The sequence below is a fragment of the Leopardus geoffroyi genome, chromosome B3 (genome assembly GCF_018350155.1).
Source record: "Leopardus geoffroyi isolate Oge1 chromosome B3, O.geoffroyi_Oge1_pat1.0, whole genome shotgun sequence".
Taxonomy (NCBI): Eukaryota; Metazoa; Chordata; class Mammalia; order Carnivora; family Felidae; genus Leopardus; species Leopardus geoffroyi.
The window spans coordinates 28267433-28286181 of NC_059337.1; the positions used below are offsets into that span (position 1 = coordinate 28267433).

Consider the following 18749-nt stretch of genomic DNA (forward strand, 5'->3'; position numbering starts at 1 on the left):
CTTTTAAAAAATTAATAAAATTGGTAACCCCCTAGCCAGACTTACCAAAGAGAAAAGAAAAAGGACCCAAGTAAATGAAATCACTAATGAGAAAGGAGAAATCACAACCAACACCATATGTATACAAAAAATTATGGGAGTATTATGAAAAATCATATGCCCCCAAATTGGGCAATCTTGAAGAAATAGATAAATTCCTAGAAACTACAACAACTAAAACAGGAAGCAGTAGAAAACTTGAGCAAAGAATATCCAGCAAAGAAATTGAATCAGTAAGCAAAAATCTCCCAACAAACAAAAGTCCAGGGCCAGATGGCTTCCCAGGGGAATTCTACCAAATACTTAAAGAAGAGCTAACCTTTTCTTCTCAAACTATCCAAAAAAATAGAAACGGAAGGAAAACTTCCAAACTCATTCTATGACTCCAGCATTACCCTAATTCCAAAACAAGACAAAGACTCCACTTAAAAAGAGAACTACAGACCAATATCCCTGATGAACATCGATGCAAAAATTCTCAATAAAATACTAGCAAACCGAATCCAACAGTACATTAAAAGTAACATTCACTACAATCAAGTGGGATTTATTCCAGGGTTGAAAGGGGAGCTCAATATTCTCAGGTCAATTGATGTGATCCACCACGTCAATAAAAGAAAGGATGGGAAACATATGATCCTCTCAATAGATGCAGAAAAAGCATTTGACAAAGTACTGCATCCATTCTTGCTGAAAACCCTCAACAAAGTAGGTTTAGAGGGAACTTAACATAATAGAGACCGGCCATCTATGAAAAAATCACAGCTAATATTATCCTTAATGGGGAATAACTGAGAGCTTTTTCCTCTACGGTCAGGAACGAGATAGGGATGTCAACACTCAAGACAGTTACTTAACATAATACTGGAAGTCCTAGCCACAGGAACCAGATAACACAAAGAAATAAAAGGTATCCAAATTGGCAAGGAAGAAGTCAAACTTTCACTATTTGCAGACAACATGATACTCTATGTAGAAAACCCCAAAAGACTCTACCAAAAATTTGCTAGAACTGATATATGAATTAAGTAAAGTTGCAGGATACAATATCAATGTACAGAAATCTACTGCATTTCTCTACACCAATAATGAGGCAGTAGAGAGAGGAATCAAGTAATCGATCCCATTTATAATTGCTCCAAAAGGAATTAGATACCTAATAAACCTAACCAAAGAATTAAAAGATTTGTACTCTGAAAACTATAAACCAATGATGAAAGAAATTGAAGATGACACAAAGAAATGGAAAAACATTCCATGGTCATGGATTGGAAGAACACACATTATTAAAATATCTATACTACTGGGGTGCCCGGATCACTCAATCGGTTAAGCATCTGACTTTGGCTCAGGTCATGATCTCGCGGTTGATGAGTTCGAGCCCCGAGTTGGGCTCTGTGATGACGGCTTAGAGCCTGGAGCCTGTTTTGGATTCTGTGCCTCCCTCTCTCTCTGACCCTCCCTCACTCAGGCCCCGTGTGTCTCTGTCTCAAAAATAAATAAACATTAAAAAAATTAAAAAAAAAAAATCTATACTACCCAAAGCAATGTACATGGAATGCAGTCCCTATCAAAATATCACCAGCATGTTTCACAGTGCTAGAACAAGCAATCCTACAATTTTTATGGAACCACAGAAGATTTTGAATAGCCAATGCAATCCTGGAAAAGAAAACCAAAGCTGGAGGCATCACAATTCCAGATTTCAAGCTATATTACAAAGCTGTAGTCATCAAGACAGTATGGTGCTGGCACAAAACAGACACACAGATTGAAGGAACAAAACAGAAAACCCAGAAACAGACCCACAACTATATGGTCAACTAATCTTCAACAAAGCAGGAAAGAATATCTAATGGAAAAAAAACAGTCTCTTCAACAAATGGTATTGGGAAAACTGGACAGCAACATGGAAAAGAATGAAACTGGACCACTTCCTTATAACATATACAAAAATAAATCCAAAATGGATGAAAGACCCAAATATGAGACAGGAAACCATCAAAATTCTGGAGAACACAGGCAGTAACCTCTCTGACATCGGCCAGAGCAACTTCTAACTAAAGGCAAGGGAAAAATTAACTATGGGGAATTTATCAATATAAAAATCTTTGCACAGCAAAGGAAACAATCAACAAAACTAAAAGGCAACCAACAGAATGGGAGAAGATATTTGCAAATGACATACCTGATAAAGGGTTAGTATCCAAAATATATAAAGAACTTATAAAATTCAACACCCAAAAAACAAATAATCCAGTAAAAAAATGGAAAGAGCTGAACACACATTTTTCCAGAAAAGACATCCAGATAGCTAATAGACACATGAAAAGATGCTCAACATCATTCATCATCTGAGAAATAAAAATCAAAGCTACAATGAGATACCACCTCACACACCTGTCAGAATGGCTAAAATTAACAACACAGGTGGGAATGCAAGCTGGTGCAGCCACTCTGGAAAACAGTATGGAGGTTCCCCAAAAAACTTAAAAATAGAACTACCCTACGACCAGCAATTGCACTACTAGGCATTTACCCAAGGGATACAGGTGTGCTGTTTCGAAGGGACACATGCACCTCCATGTTTATAGAAGCACTATCAACAATAGCCAAAGTATGGAAAGAGCCCAAATGTCCATCGATGGATGAATGGATAAAGAAGATGTGCGGGGCGCCTGGGTGGCGCAGTTGGTTACGCGTCCGACTTCAGCCAGGTCACAATCTCGCGGTCCGTGAGTTCGAGCCCCGCGTCAGGCTCTGGGTTGATGGCTCAGAGCCTGGAGCCTGTTTCCGATTCTGTGTCTCCCTCTCTCTCTGCCCCTCCCCCGTTCATGCTCTGTCTCTGTCCCAAAAATAAAATAAACGTTGAAAAAAAAAAAAAAGATGTGGCGTGTATATATATATACAATGGAGTATTAGCAGTCAAAAAGAATGAAATTTTGCCATTTGCAACTACGTGCATGGAGCTAGAGGGTATTATGGTAAGTGAAATTAGTCAGTCAGAGAAAGACAAAAATCATATGACTTCACTCATATGAGGACTTTAAGAGACAAAACAGATGAACATAAGGGAAGGGAAACAAAAATAATATAAAAACAGGGAGGGGGACAAAACAGAAGAGACTCATAAATATGGAGAACAAACTGAGGGTTACTGGAGGGGTTGTAGGAGGAGGGATGGGCTAAATGGGTAAGGGGCACTAAGGAATCTACTCCTAAAATCATTGTTGCACTATATGCTAACTAATTTGGATGTAAATTTTAAAGAATAAAAAATAAAATAAAAAAAAATCCTATTAAAGCAGAAAAAAAAAGAAAAAAAAAGAATGTATATCCTTTCCCATATATATATATATATATATATATATATATATATATATATATTTATAATCCCCTGTAGCTAACAAGCTTCAAAGTTCTTCAGAGCAATCTAAAAGGCCATTTCTCAGGCTATAGTCTTCAGTAAAACAAAGAATAAAGCATTTGCAAACTTAAAAAATTAACAACACAGGAAAGAAAAGATGTTGGTGAAGATGTGGAGAAATGGGAACCCTCTTGTACTGTTGGTGGGAATGCAAACTGGTGCAGCCACTCTGGAAAACAGAACGGAGCTTCCTCAAAAAGCTAAAAATAGAACTCATCTATTAGAATTGCCTATGATTTGGCAATTGTACTCATAGGTATTTATCCAAAAGATACAAAAATAGTGATTTGAAGGGATACATGCACACTGATGTTTATAGTAGCAATACCAACAAGAGCCAAACTATGGAAAGAGCCTAAATGTCCATTGTATACATGTCTGTATATAGAACAAACTGAGGGCTGCTGGAGGGGAGGTGGGCAGGGGGATGGGCTAAATGGGTGATGGGTATTAAGAAAGCACTTAATGATGACTGATGAGCACGAGTGTTGTATTTAAGTGATGAATCAGTAAATTCTACATATGAAACAAAAAAAAGAAAAAGAAAAAGGAAAAGGAAAAGAAAAAGAAAAAGAAAGAAATAGAAAGGAAAAAAGTTTATTAGACACACATGCATAAACTAAAACACACCAAAACAATACTACCCAGGTTGGGTTTAAGGAGCAGAATTTGAAAATAGAATGAAACAAACAAACTTCAGGAAGCTACATGTATCTACCCAATGCATGAATTCAGAATAAAAAAGATCAACATTTTTGGTTACTGAATCAAATCCTGGTGCCAACTGGGACAACTAATGCATGGCCACATATGGACAGGCCCTGGAGGCCCCCACCCAAATACTTGTTGCCTTGGCAGTTGGGTCACAGTTACCCCACTTTTCTAATGTGACAATCTGATTCACCCTTAATACCTCCATTTATAATAGTGAGAACCTACACAAATACCAAAACTTATTTTTTACCACCTTCCTTGGAGAGACCACTAAGAAGAGATCAGTGTCTAGCATCTTCAAACCTGCCCCTGGGTTTGATGGGACTTGGGCATAATCATCTGAGATAGATTGAGAACAACAGCCATACCTCCTTCCACCATGGGAAATTCTACCCTAGGGGACATACTGCAAAATATAATCTCCTACTTCCAACAGGACAAAAGCCAACACCACAAAATTCCTATCTGGGACTGAACCTGGGAGCAGACGTGCCCAACACAGAACATGTGGCTTCTCACCACTTCCACAAGGTGCACTGACAAGGGGATCTGGAGAAGGGAGAAGTGAAGGGGTGACAGTAAGCAAAGGGCCTGAGGAAGGGTGGTGACAGGCATTTTTATAGGGAAGGGCTACCACGTCCAGAAGAGAGCCATGCATGGTGTTCACTATGCCTCAGGCATGGGTCACAGAATCTGCCATGAAAAACAAAACTGCGGGGCACCTGGGTGTCTCAGTTGGTTAAGGTACCAACTTCGGCTCGGGTCATGATCTCACAGTTTGTGAGTACTAGCCCCACATAGGGCTCTGTGCTGACAGCTCAGAGCCTGGAGCCTGCTTCGGATTCTGTGTCTCCCCCTCTCTCTGTGCCTCCCCTGCTCACACTCTGTGTCTCTCTGTCTCTCAATAATAAATAAACATTGAAAAAAATTAAAAAAAAAAAAGAAAAACAAAACTGCACATGATTAAACTGTAGATGATTGTCTTTTTATTCATTGTTTCAGAAATATTCATATACTCATAAGCCAAAGTTTGCTTTCAAGTCAACTGACAACTACTAATTAACATCTTTTCTCAGTGTCCAATACTATGCTTGTCACTCAAAGGAACTAAGCACAAGAGTATACACTTGAGATACAGGCCTAGTCTCAGAAGGGAGAGAACGAAGGGGAGCTGTGTCAACTGGCTGCTAGAGACCCAGCACTCACCAGGCACCTGAGGCCCAGGGGATTCTTCCACTGCTGAGGCACCAATCCCCACTGGATTGTGATGAGGTCTTTAAGAGTGCTGAACAAGTCTCAGAAGGGATTTGCTAGTCTTGAGAGATTTGCAACAGGCATAATTTAGGGATCTAGGCAGCAAAGATCACATGGGTTTCCAATTTCTCTGTTTTAAGTTTCTAATACAGCATCACACTCTCACACTCCAACCAAAAGCCAACAAATGTCCAACTGTTGCCCTAAAAATGGGTATGGACTGTTCCTTTTAGTTGATGAGTTCTGTCCTTCCAGCATCAAACACCAGTGGTTCTATAATTCTTTTATGTCCGTACAAGGCCTCCTGGACATGTTCTATTTTGTAGGTGAAGAAAAGGTTTTGACCATTTATCGTATTTCCTAAAAGCACAGCTGGATCAGGAGAAAAATCAGCCTTCTAATGGTTCTCTGCCAGTAACTAATGTCAATTCTCTAAGGCAGTCCTCCCTCAGTAAAACTTGGGGATCCCTGCCATAACTCAACGCCAGTGACTAAAACGCACCTTCAGGTTTAGATACATATGGATGAGAGAGATGGCACTTTATACTGTGTGGCACTATGTGTTCAGGAAAAGTCACACATGAAGGGAATCTTCCTATATTAAATATTTAAACTTCATGATAGATTATGATTTAAAATAATTCTTTTTAGCTTATCTGGTTGTCAAAAATTCACAAAATATTGTAGTATAAGATTCAGTTCTCCCTAATATGTTCCTGGAGCGAGGCTGCCCTGGACATCAGCTGCTTGCTCCCTCTACAGGCAGCCTACCTGCTCTTTGCAGAATTGCCCAGCCCACCAAGTGACTCTGGTGGGTCCTCCACCTCATGCTGTCACTCCTGCTGTGGAAGAGAATAGCACATGAGGGGCTGCTCACTCAGAGTCCATGCTGACTTGCAGATGGCCTGGGGTTCCCCCTCTGTATCACACATATGGAAAGGGTCTACCCAGGAATACAGTAACAGAGGGTAAAGTCAAAAGATGCAGGTCCTAATGGGAGGCCATCAGCTCCTTGGAGGTATCCACATCCAACCCTGGACTCTCTGACAATGTATTTTCTTTTTCTTTTTTTTTTTTTAAATTTAGGTGTAAAGTGGCCAATCCAGTGGCTCAGTCCTTAGAGTATGGTAGTCTGGCTGCCATGGCCTGAAATGTATATAGGCACCCTGGTCCCGGTCACTCTAAAGCATGACCCTGCCTCTGTCAAGCTCCCAAGGTCCTGAAGACAAGAGACTCCTTTAAGAAGCAACACAGCAAAAAATCTCCGCAAATAGTTATAGAGATGCAACACAATTAACACTGAAATGTCATGCTTTTTCAGTACATTTGGCAAACTGATACTTTAAGCAAAGCAAAAATGTATGAAGAGGCAACATACCCTTGAAGAAGAATATGGTAAGGAAATATGTCCTGTCAGGTAGCAAGACTTAAGTGAGAGCTATCAGGAATAAGACAATGTGTTGTTATGCCATGGACATAAACATGACCAATGCATGAAGGCCTGCAGAAAGGACATTGCAAAAGCCTGGACACTGATCAGTGCATCCACAGAAATATGGCAGATGACAGTGACATTGCAGATCATAAAGGAAAGGAGGGGTTCTTCAGCCACTGGAGGAGAGACAACTGATTAGCTCCACAGAGAAAAAAGAAACTTCATCCACTCTTATCACACACAAAAACCAATTCCAGGATTATAAACTTAAATCTAGAAAACAAAACTTAAAATCTTCAGTTGAAAATATAAGGGAGTATTTTATGATTCCCTAGGTAGGAAAGAACTTTGTCAAAAAGATATGAAAAGGGGGTTGCCTGGGTGTCTCAGTTGGTTGAGCGTCCAACTCTGATTTCTCACAGTTTGTGAATTTGAACCTTGCGTTGGGCTTCACGCTGTCAGTTTGGGATTCTCTTCCCCTCTGTCTACCCTTCCCCCACTTGCACATGTTCTCTCTCAAAATAAATAAACTTAAAAAAAAAAACAAATTAAGAGTACCAGTTTATTAAAAAAAAAATCACCACTATCAGAGTGAAAAGACACCACAAACAGGGAGAAGTATTTGCAATGCATGTAAAACACAAAGGATATACAAGGAGCTTCTATAAAGCTAGAGAAGAATGGGCAAAAGACACAATGAGGATTTAACAGAATAGGAAAAACAAGCAACAAACGAAGATGCCCACCTCCTTAGTCAAAACAGAGAGAAAACCAGAGTAAGGCCACAAGAGTGTGTATGTTACAGTCACTAGGTTTTCCAATTCAGAATGGTCAGTTGTCATGAGGGGACTGAGAGACAGGCTAAATGACGCCACAAGGAGGCAACCAGTGGAGAGAACAGGTGTCCCCCTGTGCAATTTCTCAGTAGTAGTAAGCTTCCAGAATTTGCTCTATTATGCTATCCACCACAATAGTCATGGGACATTAATGTAGCTTTTTAAACATAAAGTAATTAAAATTCAACCAAACTTAAAAATCAGTTCTTCAGTCACACTAAGCCACACTTCAAGTGCTCAACAGCCTCAGATATAGAATTTTCCATCATGCAAACAGCTCTCCTGGGCAGTAGTGCTTTATATCCTTACATACATGTCCCATGTTTATTTAGGTATAGCAAATACTACATATTAAAATATTTCCACAGTGCTCACATAGTAGAACATTCTTAAATGATGAACTACACTGCATTTTTGTTTTTCAGTTGCAGGAAACAAATTCAAATTAAAGTCTAAATAGTCACACACACAAAAATGGTGCTTTGTAACACTTACTCCCTTTTTACCCCCATTAAATAACCCCAATAAATCAAGCCTCTAAAAAATTCTTTTTTCTGTCACCTATGGGGAATAACTCTACATGGCCTGGGGGTTGGCTAGGCTGAGCACTCACCAGACTCTGCTCGATGAGCAGGCAGAAGAGGACAGCATTGCCCACCTCCCGCAGATTCTGGAAGCACACGGTCTTCAGCTCCGCATACTCAACAATGTCCTTCAGCTGGTGGTGGAAGAACTCTAGGATGCCTGTAGTAGCAGAGAGTGAGTAAGGGGACTGGGGAGGTTGGAGGCACAGCCTGAGCTCTACGGCTGGGAGCATCTGTGCTGGTCATGAAACATCCTCTGACACTGCCATCGTGCCTGCTATGGAGATGGCCATGTGTCCCCTGACCCCAACATCTTCCTTGCAACAGTAGCCTGTCCATCACCTGGGCCTTGGGACTCAGCTCCAAAGCCTCTTTCTCTGTCAACCCTGTATCTTCTGAGGAGGCACATTACAAGAATAAAGGAGAAAGACCACATCATCATCTCCAGCAGAGGCAGAAAAGGTCTTTATAAAATTCATTATCCCTTCTCAGGCATAGGTAGAAAGGGATGTACTTAATCTACTAAAGTACATCTACAAAAGTCCTGCAGCTAATGTCATGAGTCTCAGTGGTGGAACCTGCATTCTCTCTCTCTGAGCCCCAGAGCAAGACCACACATTTTCATCACTGTCCTGGAGATCCTGCACATTGTGATAAGGCACAAAAAGACACCAGGCATAAACACTGGAAAGAAAGCTAATATTCCCTAATTTGATCTATACATTCAAATGCTGACCCAGTCAAAAGTCCACAAGCTGACTCCAAAATTCACGTGGTTACGCAGAAGACCTAGAATAGCCAAAACAACTCTACGAAGAACAAAGTTGGAGACTTAACAGTTTTCAAACCCCTCATTCCAACTGTCAGGTACCAACTGCCATTTTGCAAGGATCCCCAGGGCAGTTGGACCTGGAAGCTGAGTTCCCTGTCCTTCCCTGGTTGGTGATCTTCAAGGTCCCAGTGCTGTCCAAGAGTCAGGGGTTCAGAGTTCAGAGCCCCATCACCCTTCAGTGATTAGGCGGCATTGCCCCTCTCCCCCATATCTTCCTCACCCAAGTGTGATGATTCCAACACACCTACTCCCAAAAGAAAGGCTGGTTTGCTTGTTCCGTTGGAAACAACCAGGCTTTGATTAGGTTTGTGGCCTCCTCCCACCTGGGAAAGGAGATCCTACCCTTATCAGTAATTTCTGACTTGATATCCTGCACTGAGGTCTGACTGTTTATGCTGTCCCTTCTGTACTGCACTCCTGGGGAGGTGCCCATACTCACCAGGAGAGCCATATTCATGACGGGGCAGGCGGCAGATCTTGGGCATCACCTCCATCAGCGTCTTCACGTACTGCAGGATTGTGCCTTGCAGCTGTAGGAGAAATAGGCTGCATCAGCCACTGGCTGCCACTGTCTCAAAGGTTGTGAGTGGTGCATGGGGCTTCTAAAAGGGAGTCTGTTAGTAAAACACATGGTAATGACCAGGACTGAGAATCACTTTGGCTGGGAAAGGAAATCCTATCCACAGAAAGAAAACAACCTCCACCAGAGTGACTTTACAGGAGTAACTAAATGCATCTTCTAAAACACAATTCTTCTTTCAGGAGACAAGTGGCCTGAGGTATGACAGTGGGAGGGCAAGGAGCTCTAGTTGTATCCATCTGTGGTGAGTGTGGTGGCTCTGAAGAAGTGACATCCTCATGGGGCAGTTTCTGTATTCCTCTGACGGATTTGGTGTAGTTGCAACACTGGACCATGTCACCTCATGTGCCTAACACCTTACAAGTTATGTGTTTTGGGGCAGAGGTTCTAGCTGGGGGTCCCAGCAGTGACTGAGTGGGTCATGGGCTCATGTCTGTGCCAAAAGACCCAACTTTTATATATTCTTAATTGATTTCTAATCCAAACAGGTTGTATATTTTGTCAACCTCTTAGTATTCTGTCAGGTTTTGCTTTGTGTTAATGATCATATCATCTCCTTGATGGACTGCTACTTTAATTATGTGGCCATTAATTCAGCTTTAAGCATGGGAAATACCTGAAAGTCTCTATTTCGCGATAAAAAATTTTAAAGAAATGGGCTTAATCACAGGTAGTTTATTAAAATAATGGAAAAAGATTAAAGATTAAGATTTTATAAAGTTCTTTCTCAATTAACAGAAATAGAACATAGAAAACTAAATCCATGTTAGTCTACATGTATCATTCTCTCACTTTCTCTTTGCAAAAAGACAAATAAAATACTTCTGCAAAGAACTTCTGACCTCAATCTGAAGTTACACAGATGAGTGTCTGAATCCTTTATTCACAGTTTAACCCTTAGCACCCAGGACAGGGGCGCACATCATCAGCCTTGCAGGTACAACCAGCTATCACTGGGCAACAGAAGTCTGAACAGCAGCGGGACCCTGCCACACCAGTGCCTCACAGCTGAGCCCATCTGCCTCTTGCTCAGGCCTACCCCACAGACAGCTCTGAACTCCTCGTGGCCAACAGACTCTCCTCCATATCCCCCAGTATAAATGTTTCCTGGAGATCTGTGTTTTAAGAAAACTCCTACTTCACAATCAGAAATGGGCCTCTCCATACAACTGTCCCTACCCAGATGCTTGCCAACTAAAATATGGTCTCTCCATAATGCCTTTATGGTTCCCTTGGGCAACAGCAGTGGTCCTTTATAAGAAAGCTATATTTTGGTATGTAACTTCTTTAAAAAAATTTTTTTTAATGTTTATTTATTTTTGAGAGAGACAGACAGTAAGCAAGGGAGGGGCAGAAAGAGAGAGGGAGACACAGAATCTGAAGCAGGCTCTATGTTTTGAGCTGTCAGCACAGAGCCCAACGCTGGGCTCCAACCCACAAACTATGAGATCATGACCTGAGCTGAAGTCGGAGGCTTAACCGACTGAGCCACCCAGGCACCCCTTAACTTTTTCTATGAATTAGTTAAAATAACATGGACCTATTCTCTTGAATTAAGAAAGTTGGGGGAGAAATTAAAATAAAAATTTTAAATATAAAAAAAAGAAACTAAAAAAAAAAAAAAGAAAAAAGGAAGATGGATGGGAGAGAAATCAAACTACATATGGTCAAAAGTGGTGCTAAACACCACAGAGGAAGGACCCCTGGCTTTTCCACCCCAGAAAATTTAAGGTTATGTGTGATACTGTGATTTATAATAAATATATATTTGGTCTTGTATCTATTCCTGACAAAGAGCTCCTAAAACCTTCAAATTATCCTGAGAGCCTTAAAAGCATCTCTTATGGGGCGCCTGGGTGGCCCAGTCGGTTGAGCATCCGACTGCGGCTCAGGTCACGATCTCACATTCTGTGAGTTTGAGCCCCGCATCGGGCCCTGTGCCAACAGCTCGGAGCCTGGAGCCTGCTTCGGATTCTGTGTCCCCCTCTCTCTCTGCCCCTCCCCCACTCTCACTTTGTCTCACTCTGTCTCTCAAAAATAAATAAATGTGAAAAAGATTAAAAAAAAAAAAAACATCTCTTATTACGTTATTAAGGTCACTTTTGGAGGCCCACCCACCAATGGGGGCTGGCTGCCAGGAGAAACAACCCCATGGTTGGATTTGGGACTTTTAGTACCACCCCCAGACCTCTGGGGAGGAGAAGGGGCTGGAGGTCAATTTAGTCACCAAAGGTTAGAGATTTAATCAATTGTGGCTATATACTGAAACCCCCATAAAACCCCAACAGGGTAGGGTCTGGGGAGCTTACAGATTTGGGAACCAGAACAGGTCCACAGGCCACTATGAGGGGCTCCAAAGTCCACAAGGAGAGGGGCTCCTGTCTTCAGGACCTCTCCCTATGTTATCTTTTCATTGGCTGTGGATTTGTATCCTTTGTAATTAACTGGTAATCTAGAGAGTAAACCAGCTTCCTGAGTTTTGTGAGCTGCTCTAGCAAATTAATTGAACTCAAGGAGGGGGCTATAGAAACCTCTGATTTACAGCCAGTGGGTCAGAGGCACAGGTGACAAATTAGACTTGAAACTAGTGGGGGTGAGGGTAGGGCAGTCTTGTGGGTCAGAGCCCTTAATCTGTAGGAACTCATGCTATTTCAAGGTAGACAGTGCTATAATTGAGTTGAATTATAGGACACCCAGTTGGTATACGAGAATTGCTCAGTGGAATGGAAAACCCCCCTCCCCACATTAGAATTGGGTGCAGGGGCACCTGGGTGGCTCAGTCAGTTGAGCATCTGACCATGGCTCAGTTCATGATCTCTCGTTTTTTGAATTCGAGCTCCACATCAGGCTTGCTGCTATCAGCCTGTCAGTGCAAAGCCTATTTCAAATCCTGTCCCCCTCTCTCTGTCCCTCCCCTACTTGCACTGTCCCCAAAATAAATGAAAAAAAAAAAAAAAAAAAGAATTGGGTGCAGAACACTGCACTGTGAAAAGGAAGCAGACTGAGGAAAACATACCAGGCTCTTCACGACCTTCAGCAGTTCCTCCATGACCACTGCAATGCCCTGGTAGCCAAGCAGCCGGCAGATGACCTCAAAGTGCGGAGGCCCCACAAAGTTTCGGTAGCTGCCATAAATGCTAGAGTAGGCCAAGTTCAAAGCCTGAGGGACAAAGAATATAAGGGCTTGATGAAATCTCCAGAATTTTCAATGTGGTCACTATGAAGCCAAGATGAAAAAATTGCTGCACCAAAGATGCATTCAATACACCATGCCCTTAAGATGGAGAATTCCAGAGAATTTATTAGACTGCCCTTACTGGTATTTATATCTTCAACATAAAAACATGACAAGCAAGCTTGCTAAAACAGAAAAAAGAAAACAAAGCCATTTGGTTTCAAAGATTTATCAAAGTGCCAGTTTAAGGTCCTGGAATGAGAAACAAATACATCCTCATTGCTGTCTCCTTAGAGCTGTTTCCAGTCTCCTGGTGGAGACATCTGGGGCAAACACTGATCTCAGGGACACATGGGGAGCTGGGACAGCAGCCCTTTCAGGGAGAATGGGTGAGAAAGGAAATCAGGGTGGTTTCTTATAGGAGGAGACCTCCAAGCTTGTCTAAGAACACAGATTGAACACTCAGCCGGGAGACCCCTAATAAACATTCAGTGCTGTGTATTTCCCTCTCAGCACTTTTCAGGTGCATCCCACAAATTTTGGTATATTTGCATTTCATTTAGTTTGGTTGTCTTTTTAAAACAACTCTTTTAAAATTTTCTTGAGGTTTGTTTGATGGCCCAGAATATGGTCTATCTGGGGGGAAGCCCCAGGGGCACTTGAAAAGCATGTATGTTCTGCCCTTGTTGGGTAGAGTGTTCTACACATGTCAATAATTTACTGCTGCTTGATGGTGTTTACTTCTTTGTTGTTGCTGATTTTCTGTCTACTGATGACTAAGAGAGAGAAATGTTGAATTCCCCAACTATAATTGTGGAGTTGTTCATTTCTTCTTTCGCTCATGTTAGTGTAGTATTTGCCTCAAGTATTTTGAAATTCTATTGTTTGGTACACAAACATTTAGGACTGCCTTATTTTCTTGGTGGTTTGACCCTATCATGTAATGTTCCTCTTGGTCCCGGATTAATATTCTCTGCTTTGAACTCTATTTTATCTTATATTAATAGAATCACTCCTTTCTTCTGATTAATGTTTGCATGGTATATCTTAATCCATCTTTTTACTTTCAACCTACCTGTATCATTAATTTGAAGTGCATGTCTTGCTTAATCAACTTTTTAACTCTACTTTGCCTATCTCTCAGTATTTTAATTGTATTTAGATGTCTCACTTACATTTGGGACATTTACACATAATGTAATTATTGATATCTAAGTAGGGTCTGTTTCATTCTTCCTGACTTCCTCTGAGTCACTTAAACATTTTTTAGAATTCCACTGCAATTGACCTATAGTAGTTTCAAGAGTATCTCTTCACACGGATGTTTTAGTGGTTGTTCTAGGTCTTAGACATTGTATAAGTTAATCATAATCCACTGTTACCAACATTTTACCACTTTGATTGAAGTGTACCAATCTCACTTCCATTTAGGTTCCCTGTATCCTCCTCCTGCCCCCTTAATCATTGTCTTGAATATTTCCTCTACATACACTGAAAACCACATCAGAAAAGTGAGGATTCTGAAGAACAAGCACAGCAGGCCTGCTTGTAATTCCTGGGAATTCATCCTTTGGATTGTTACCAACTAATAAGGGTTTTGTTTTGTTTTGTTTTGTTTTAAATATACATCCAAGTTAGTTAGCGTATAGTGCAATAATGATTTCAGAGTAGAATCCAGTGATTCATCCCCTATATATAATACCCAGTGCTCATCCCAAGTGTCCTCGTTAATGCCCCTTGCCTGTTTAGCCCTTCCCCACACCCATAACTCCTACAGCAACCCTCAGTTTGTTCTCTATATTTCAGAGTCTCTTATGTTTTGTCCCCCTCCCTGTTTTTATATTATTTTTGCTTCCCTTCCCTTATGTTCATCTGTTTTGTATCTTAAATTCCACACATGAGTGAAGTCCTATGATATCTGCCTTTCTCTGACTAATTTTGCTTAGCACAATACCCTGTAGTTCCATCCATGTTGTTGCAAATGGCAGGATTTCATTCTTTTTGATTGCCACATAATACTCCAGTGTGTGTCTGTGTGTCTGTGTGTCTGTGTACATTTATCCATTCATCTATCGATGGATATTTGGGCTCTTTCCATACTTTGGCTATTGTTGACAGCGTTGCTATAAACATTGGGGTGCCTGTGCACAATAAGGTTGTTTTCTACCACTAGGGCACTTAACCATGCTATATAAATTTGTTTAGGTTATATGTACAAACAGTGATTTATGATGGGCTCTTTTCCTTCTGGGGGTTCTGGGGTTTCAGTAACTATGAACGGTCAACATAGGTGGCATATTCCTATGTACCTAGCCCTAGTGAAAGCCTTGGACCTGAGGATCTGAGTGGACCTCTCTTCGCTGGGCAGAAAAACTACACATCCCAAGCAACCCCCATGAAGGACAACTTTGGTAGCCTGTGCCCAGTTCAATCACACCTGATGCATCTTTTCCCTTACCGATCCTGTTTTGCATCCGTTTGCTATAATGAACTATAGCTGTTAGTACAAGTGAGTCTGTGAGTTCTTCCGGAGAATCAAAATATGTGGGTGTCCTAGGACCCCAAAACAGAAAGTATGAAAACTGAAAACAATTTTCAAATAAAACACTGACCAGGTTGGAAGCACTGCCAAGTGCCTGTCCTGTGCCCACCCTTACAACCCCAATCACACTTGAAAGGGGCATATTTTGATCATCAGACCAGATATATCCTCTTCCTAACTCCTCCTCAAATTTGCATTTAAGTGCTGGGATTCCATGTTAGGTTTCTGCTTGATAAGTTCTACTGTTTCAAAAGAAAAACATGCAAATTGTTAGTGAAATCTAAAGGTTTCAGGAGCTAGGAAAGATGGTGGAGGAGGAGGACCCTGAGCTTATCCCATCTCATGTTTTCAATGAGATATGATCCACTTCCAAGTCAGTAAGATGGAGAGCTAACCAAAGACTGTGGGAACAAACTCCACATCGAAATACAGAGAAGAAGCTACATCTGAAATGTTACAATGGTCAGAAAGGCAGAAGGAGGCTGCCCACAGAAAAGAGGGAACTGAGTGTGCAAAATGGACAGAGAAAAAGACCTCTGCACCAGGGAGCTCACATAAGAGGACTAATATTCATAAATTTTGGCTTTAAAAACCAGAGAGCTCCACCAAAAATCAACAAAAGTAGGCCAACACCAAAACATAGCATAATTAAATTTGTGAAATATAATGCTAAAGAAAAAAATCTTAAAAGCAGCAAGACAAAGGAAGTCCCTAACTTACAAGGGAATACAAATAAGGTTAGCAGGAGATCACTCCACAGAAACTTGGCAGGCCAGAAGGGAGTGGCAGGATATATTAAAGTGCTGAATGGGAAAAATCTGCAGCCAAGAATACTCTATTCAGCAAGGCTATCATCGGAATAGAAGGAGAGATAGCGTTTCCCAAACAAAAACTAAAAAGAGTTCGAAACCACTAAACAAGCCCTAAAAGAAATATTGGAGACTCTCTGAGTGGGAAGGAAAGACCAAAAGTGATAAGGACTAGACAGGAACAGAGAAAATCCCCAGGAACAATGAAAAAATGAGTAAAAAAAAAAAAAAAGGCTGTAAATACATATCCATCATTTACTCTGAGTGTAAATGGACTAAACACTCCAATCAAAAGACAAAGCATGTTAGAATGGATAAAGAAACAAGACCTCTCTATACGCTGCCTCCAAGAGACTCAAAGAAATGGAAAGACATCCCATGCTCATGGATTGGAAGAACATTGTTAAAAATGTCTATACTACCCAAAGCAATCTACACTTTCAATGTGATCCCTATCAAAATAGCAACAGCCTTTTCACAGAGCTGAAACAAACAATCCTAACATTTGTATGGAACCACAAAAGACCTCAAATAGCCAAATCAATCTTGAAAGAGAAAGGCAAAGCTGGAGGCATCACAATTCCAGATTTCAAGCTATATTACAAAGCTGTAATGATCAAGACAGATGGTATTGGCACAAAAATGAACACACAGATCAATGGAACAAAATAGAAAATCCAGAAATATACCCACAATTATATGATCAACTAATCTTCAACAAAGCAGGAAGGAATATCCAATGAGAAAAAGACAGTCTCTTCAACAAACAGTGTTGAGAAAACTGGACAGCTACATGCAAAAAGAATGAAATTGGACCACTTTCTTACACCATACACAAAAAGAAATTCGAAATGGTTTAAAGACCTACATGTGAGACCTGAAATCATAAAAATCCTAGAGGAATATATAGGCCATAAGCTCTTTGACATTGGCTGTAACAACTTCTTTCTAGGTATATCTTTTGAGGCAAGGAAAACAAAAGCGAAAGTAAAATACTGGGACTACATCAAAATAAAAAGTTTCTTCACAGTGAAGGAAACAATCAACAAAAAACTACAAGGTGACCTACAGAATGGGAGAAGATATTTGCAAATGACCTATGTGATACAGGGCCAGTATCTAAAGTATATAAATAACTTCTAAAACTCAAAGGCCTGAGAGCAAATAATCCAATTAAAAATGGGCAGAAATCACAAACAGATATTTCTCCAAAGAAGACAAACAGATGGCCAACAGACACATGAAAAGATGTACAATATCACTATCAGGGAAATGCAAATCAAAACTACAATGAGAGGGGCGCCTGGGTGGCGCAGTCGGTTAAGCGTCCGACTTCAACCAGGTCACGATCTCGCGGTCCGTGAGTTCGAGCCCCGCGTCGGGCTCTGGGCTGATGGCTCAGAGCCTGGAGCCTGTTTCCGATTCTGTGTCTCCCTCTCTCTCTGCCCCTCCCCCGTTCATGCTCTGTCTCTCTCTGTCTCAAAAATAAATAAACGTTGAAAAAAAAAAATTAAAAAAAAAAAAAAAAAAACTACAATGAGATACCACCTCACATTTGTCAGAATGGATAAAATCAACAACACAAGAAACAACAGGTGTTGGTGAGGATGTGGAGAAAGGGGAACCCTCTCGCACCGTTGATGGGAATGCAAACTGGTGCGGCCACTCTGAAAAACAGTATGGAGGTCCCTCAAAAAGTTAAAACTACAATGTGATCCAGCAATTGCACTACTGGGTATTTACCCAAAGAATACAAAAACACTAATACAAAGGGATACATGCACCCCTATGTTTACAGCAGCATTATTTACAATAAACAAACTATGGAAACAGCTGAGAGTCCACTGATTGATGAATGGATAAAGAAGATGTGGGGTGTGTGTGTGTACACACAACATACACACACACACACACACACACACACACACACACATATAAGAAGTCACTCAGAGAAAGACAAATACCATACGATTTCACTCATATGTGGAATTTATGAAACAAAACAAATGAATAAAGGGGGAAAAAGGAAAGAGGAGTAAACCCAGAGTCAGACTCTTAATTACAGAGAACAAACTGATGGTTACAGGAGGGGTGGATGGGTGAAATAGGTGATGGGATTAAGGAGTGCACTTGTCATGATGGGCACTGGGTGATGTATGGAATTGTTGAATCAGTATATTGTACACCTAAACTTACGTAACACTGTATGTTAACTAACTGGAATTAAGATAAAACTTAAAAACAAAAATAAATCTGAGGGCCTCATATTACAAATGAGAAAATTCACTTTCAAAGTTGCCCTGAATTGCGTAGGGACTGTGGCTTAATAATACCTGGTCCCAGGGGCTCCTGGGTGGCTCAATCAGTTAAGCATCCAACTTCAAATCAGGTCATAATCTTGTGGTTTGTGGGTTTGGGACTCACATCAGGCTCTGTGCTGACAGCTCAGAGCCTGAAGCCTGCTTCAGATTCTGTGTCTCCCTCTCTCTCTGCCCCTACCCCACTCATGCTCTCTCTCTCAA

At 41.0% G+C, this 18749-nt stretch overlaps 1 protein-coding gene across 6 annotated transcripts in view; it reads right to left on the minus strand.

Annotated features, from left to right (window-relative positions):
* The window catches only part of CYFIP1 (cytoplasmic FMR1 interacting protein 1), a 132703-nt gene that overhangs the window by 15435 nt on the left and 98519 nt on the right, over window positions 1-18749 (minus strand). For all 6 annotated transcript variants that reach the window (XR_006704499.1, XR_006704498.1, XM_045448949.1 and 3 more), the window contains exons 24-26: window positions 12718-12861; window positions 9561-9651; window positions 8319-8449 (exon numbers count right to left, since the gene is read on the minus strand). Coding sequence is in view for 4 of the 6 variants with exons in the window: in XM_045448949.1 (XP_045304905.1) it covers window positions 8319-8449; window positions 9561-9651; window positions 12718-12861 (366 nt within the window). In the remaining 2 variants the exon portion in view is untranslated. The remainder of the gene's footprint in view (window positions 1-8318; window positions 8450-9560; window positions 9652-12717; window positions 12862-18749) is intronic.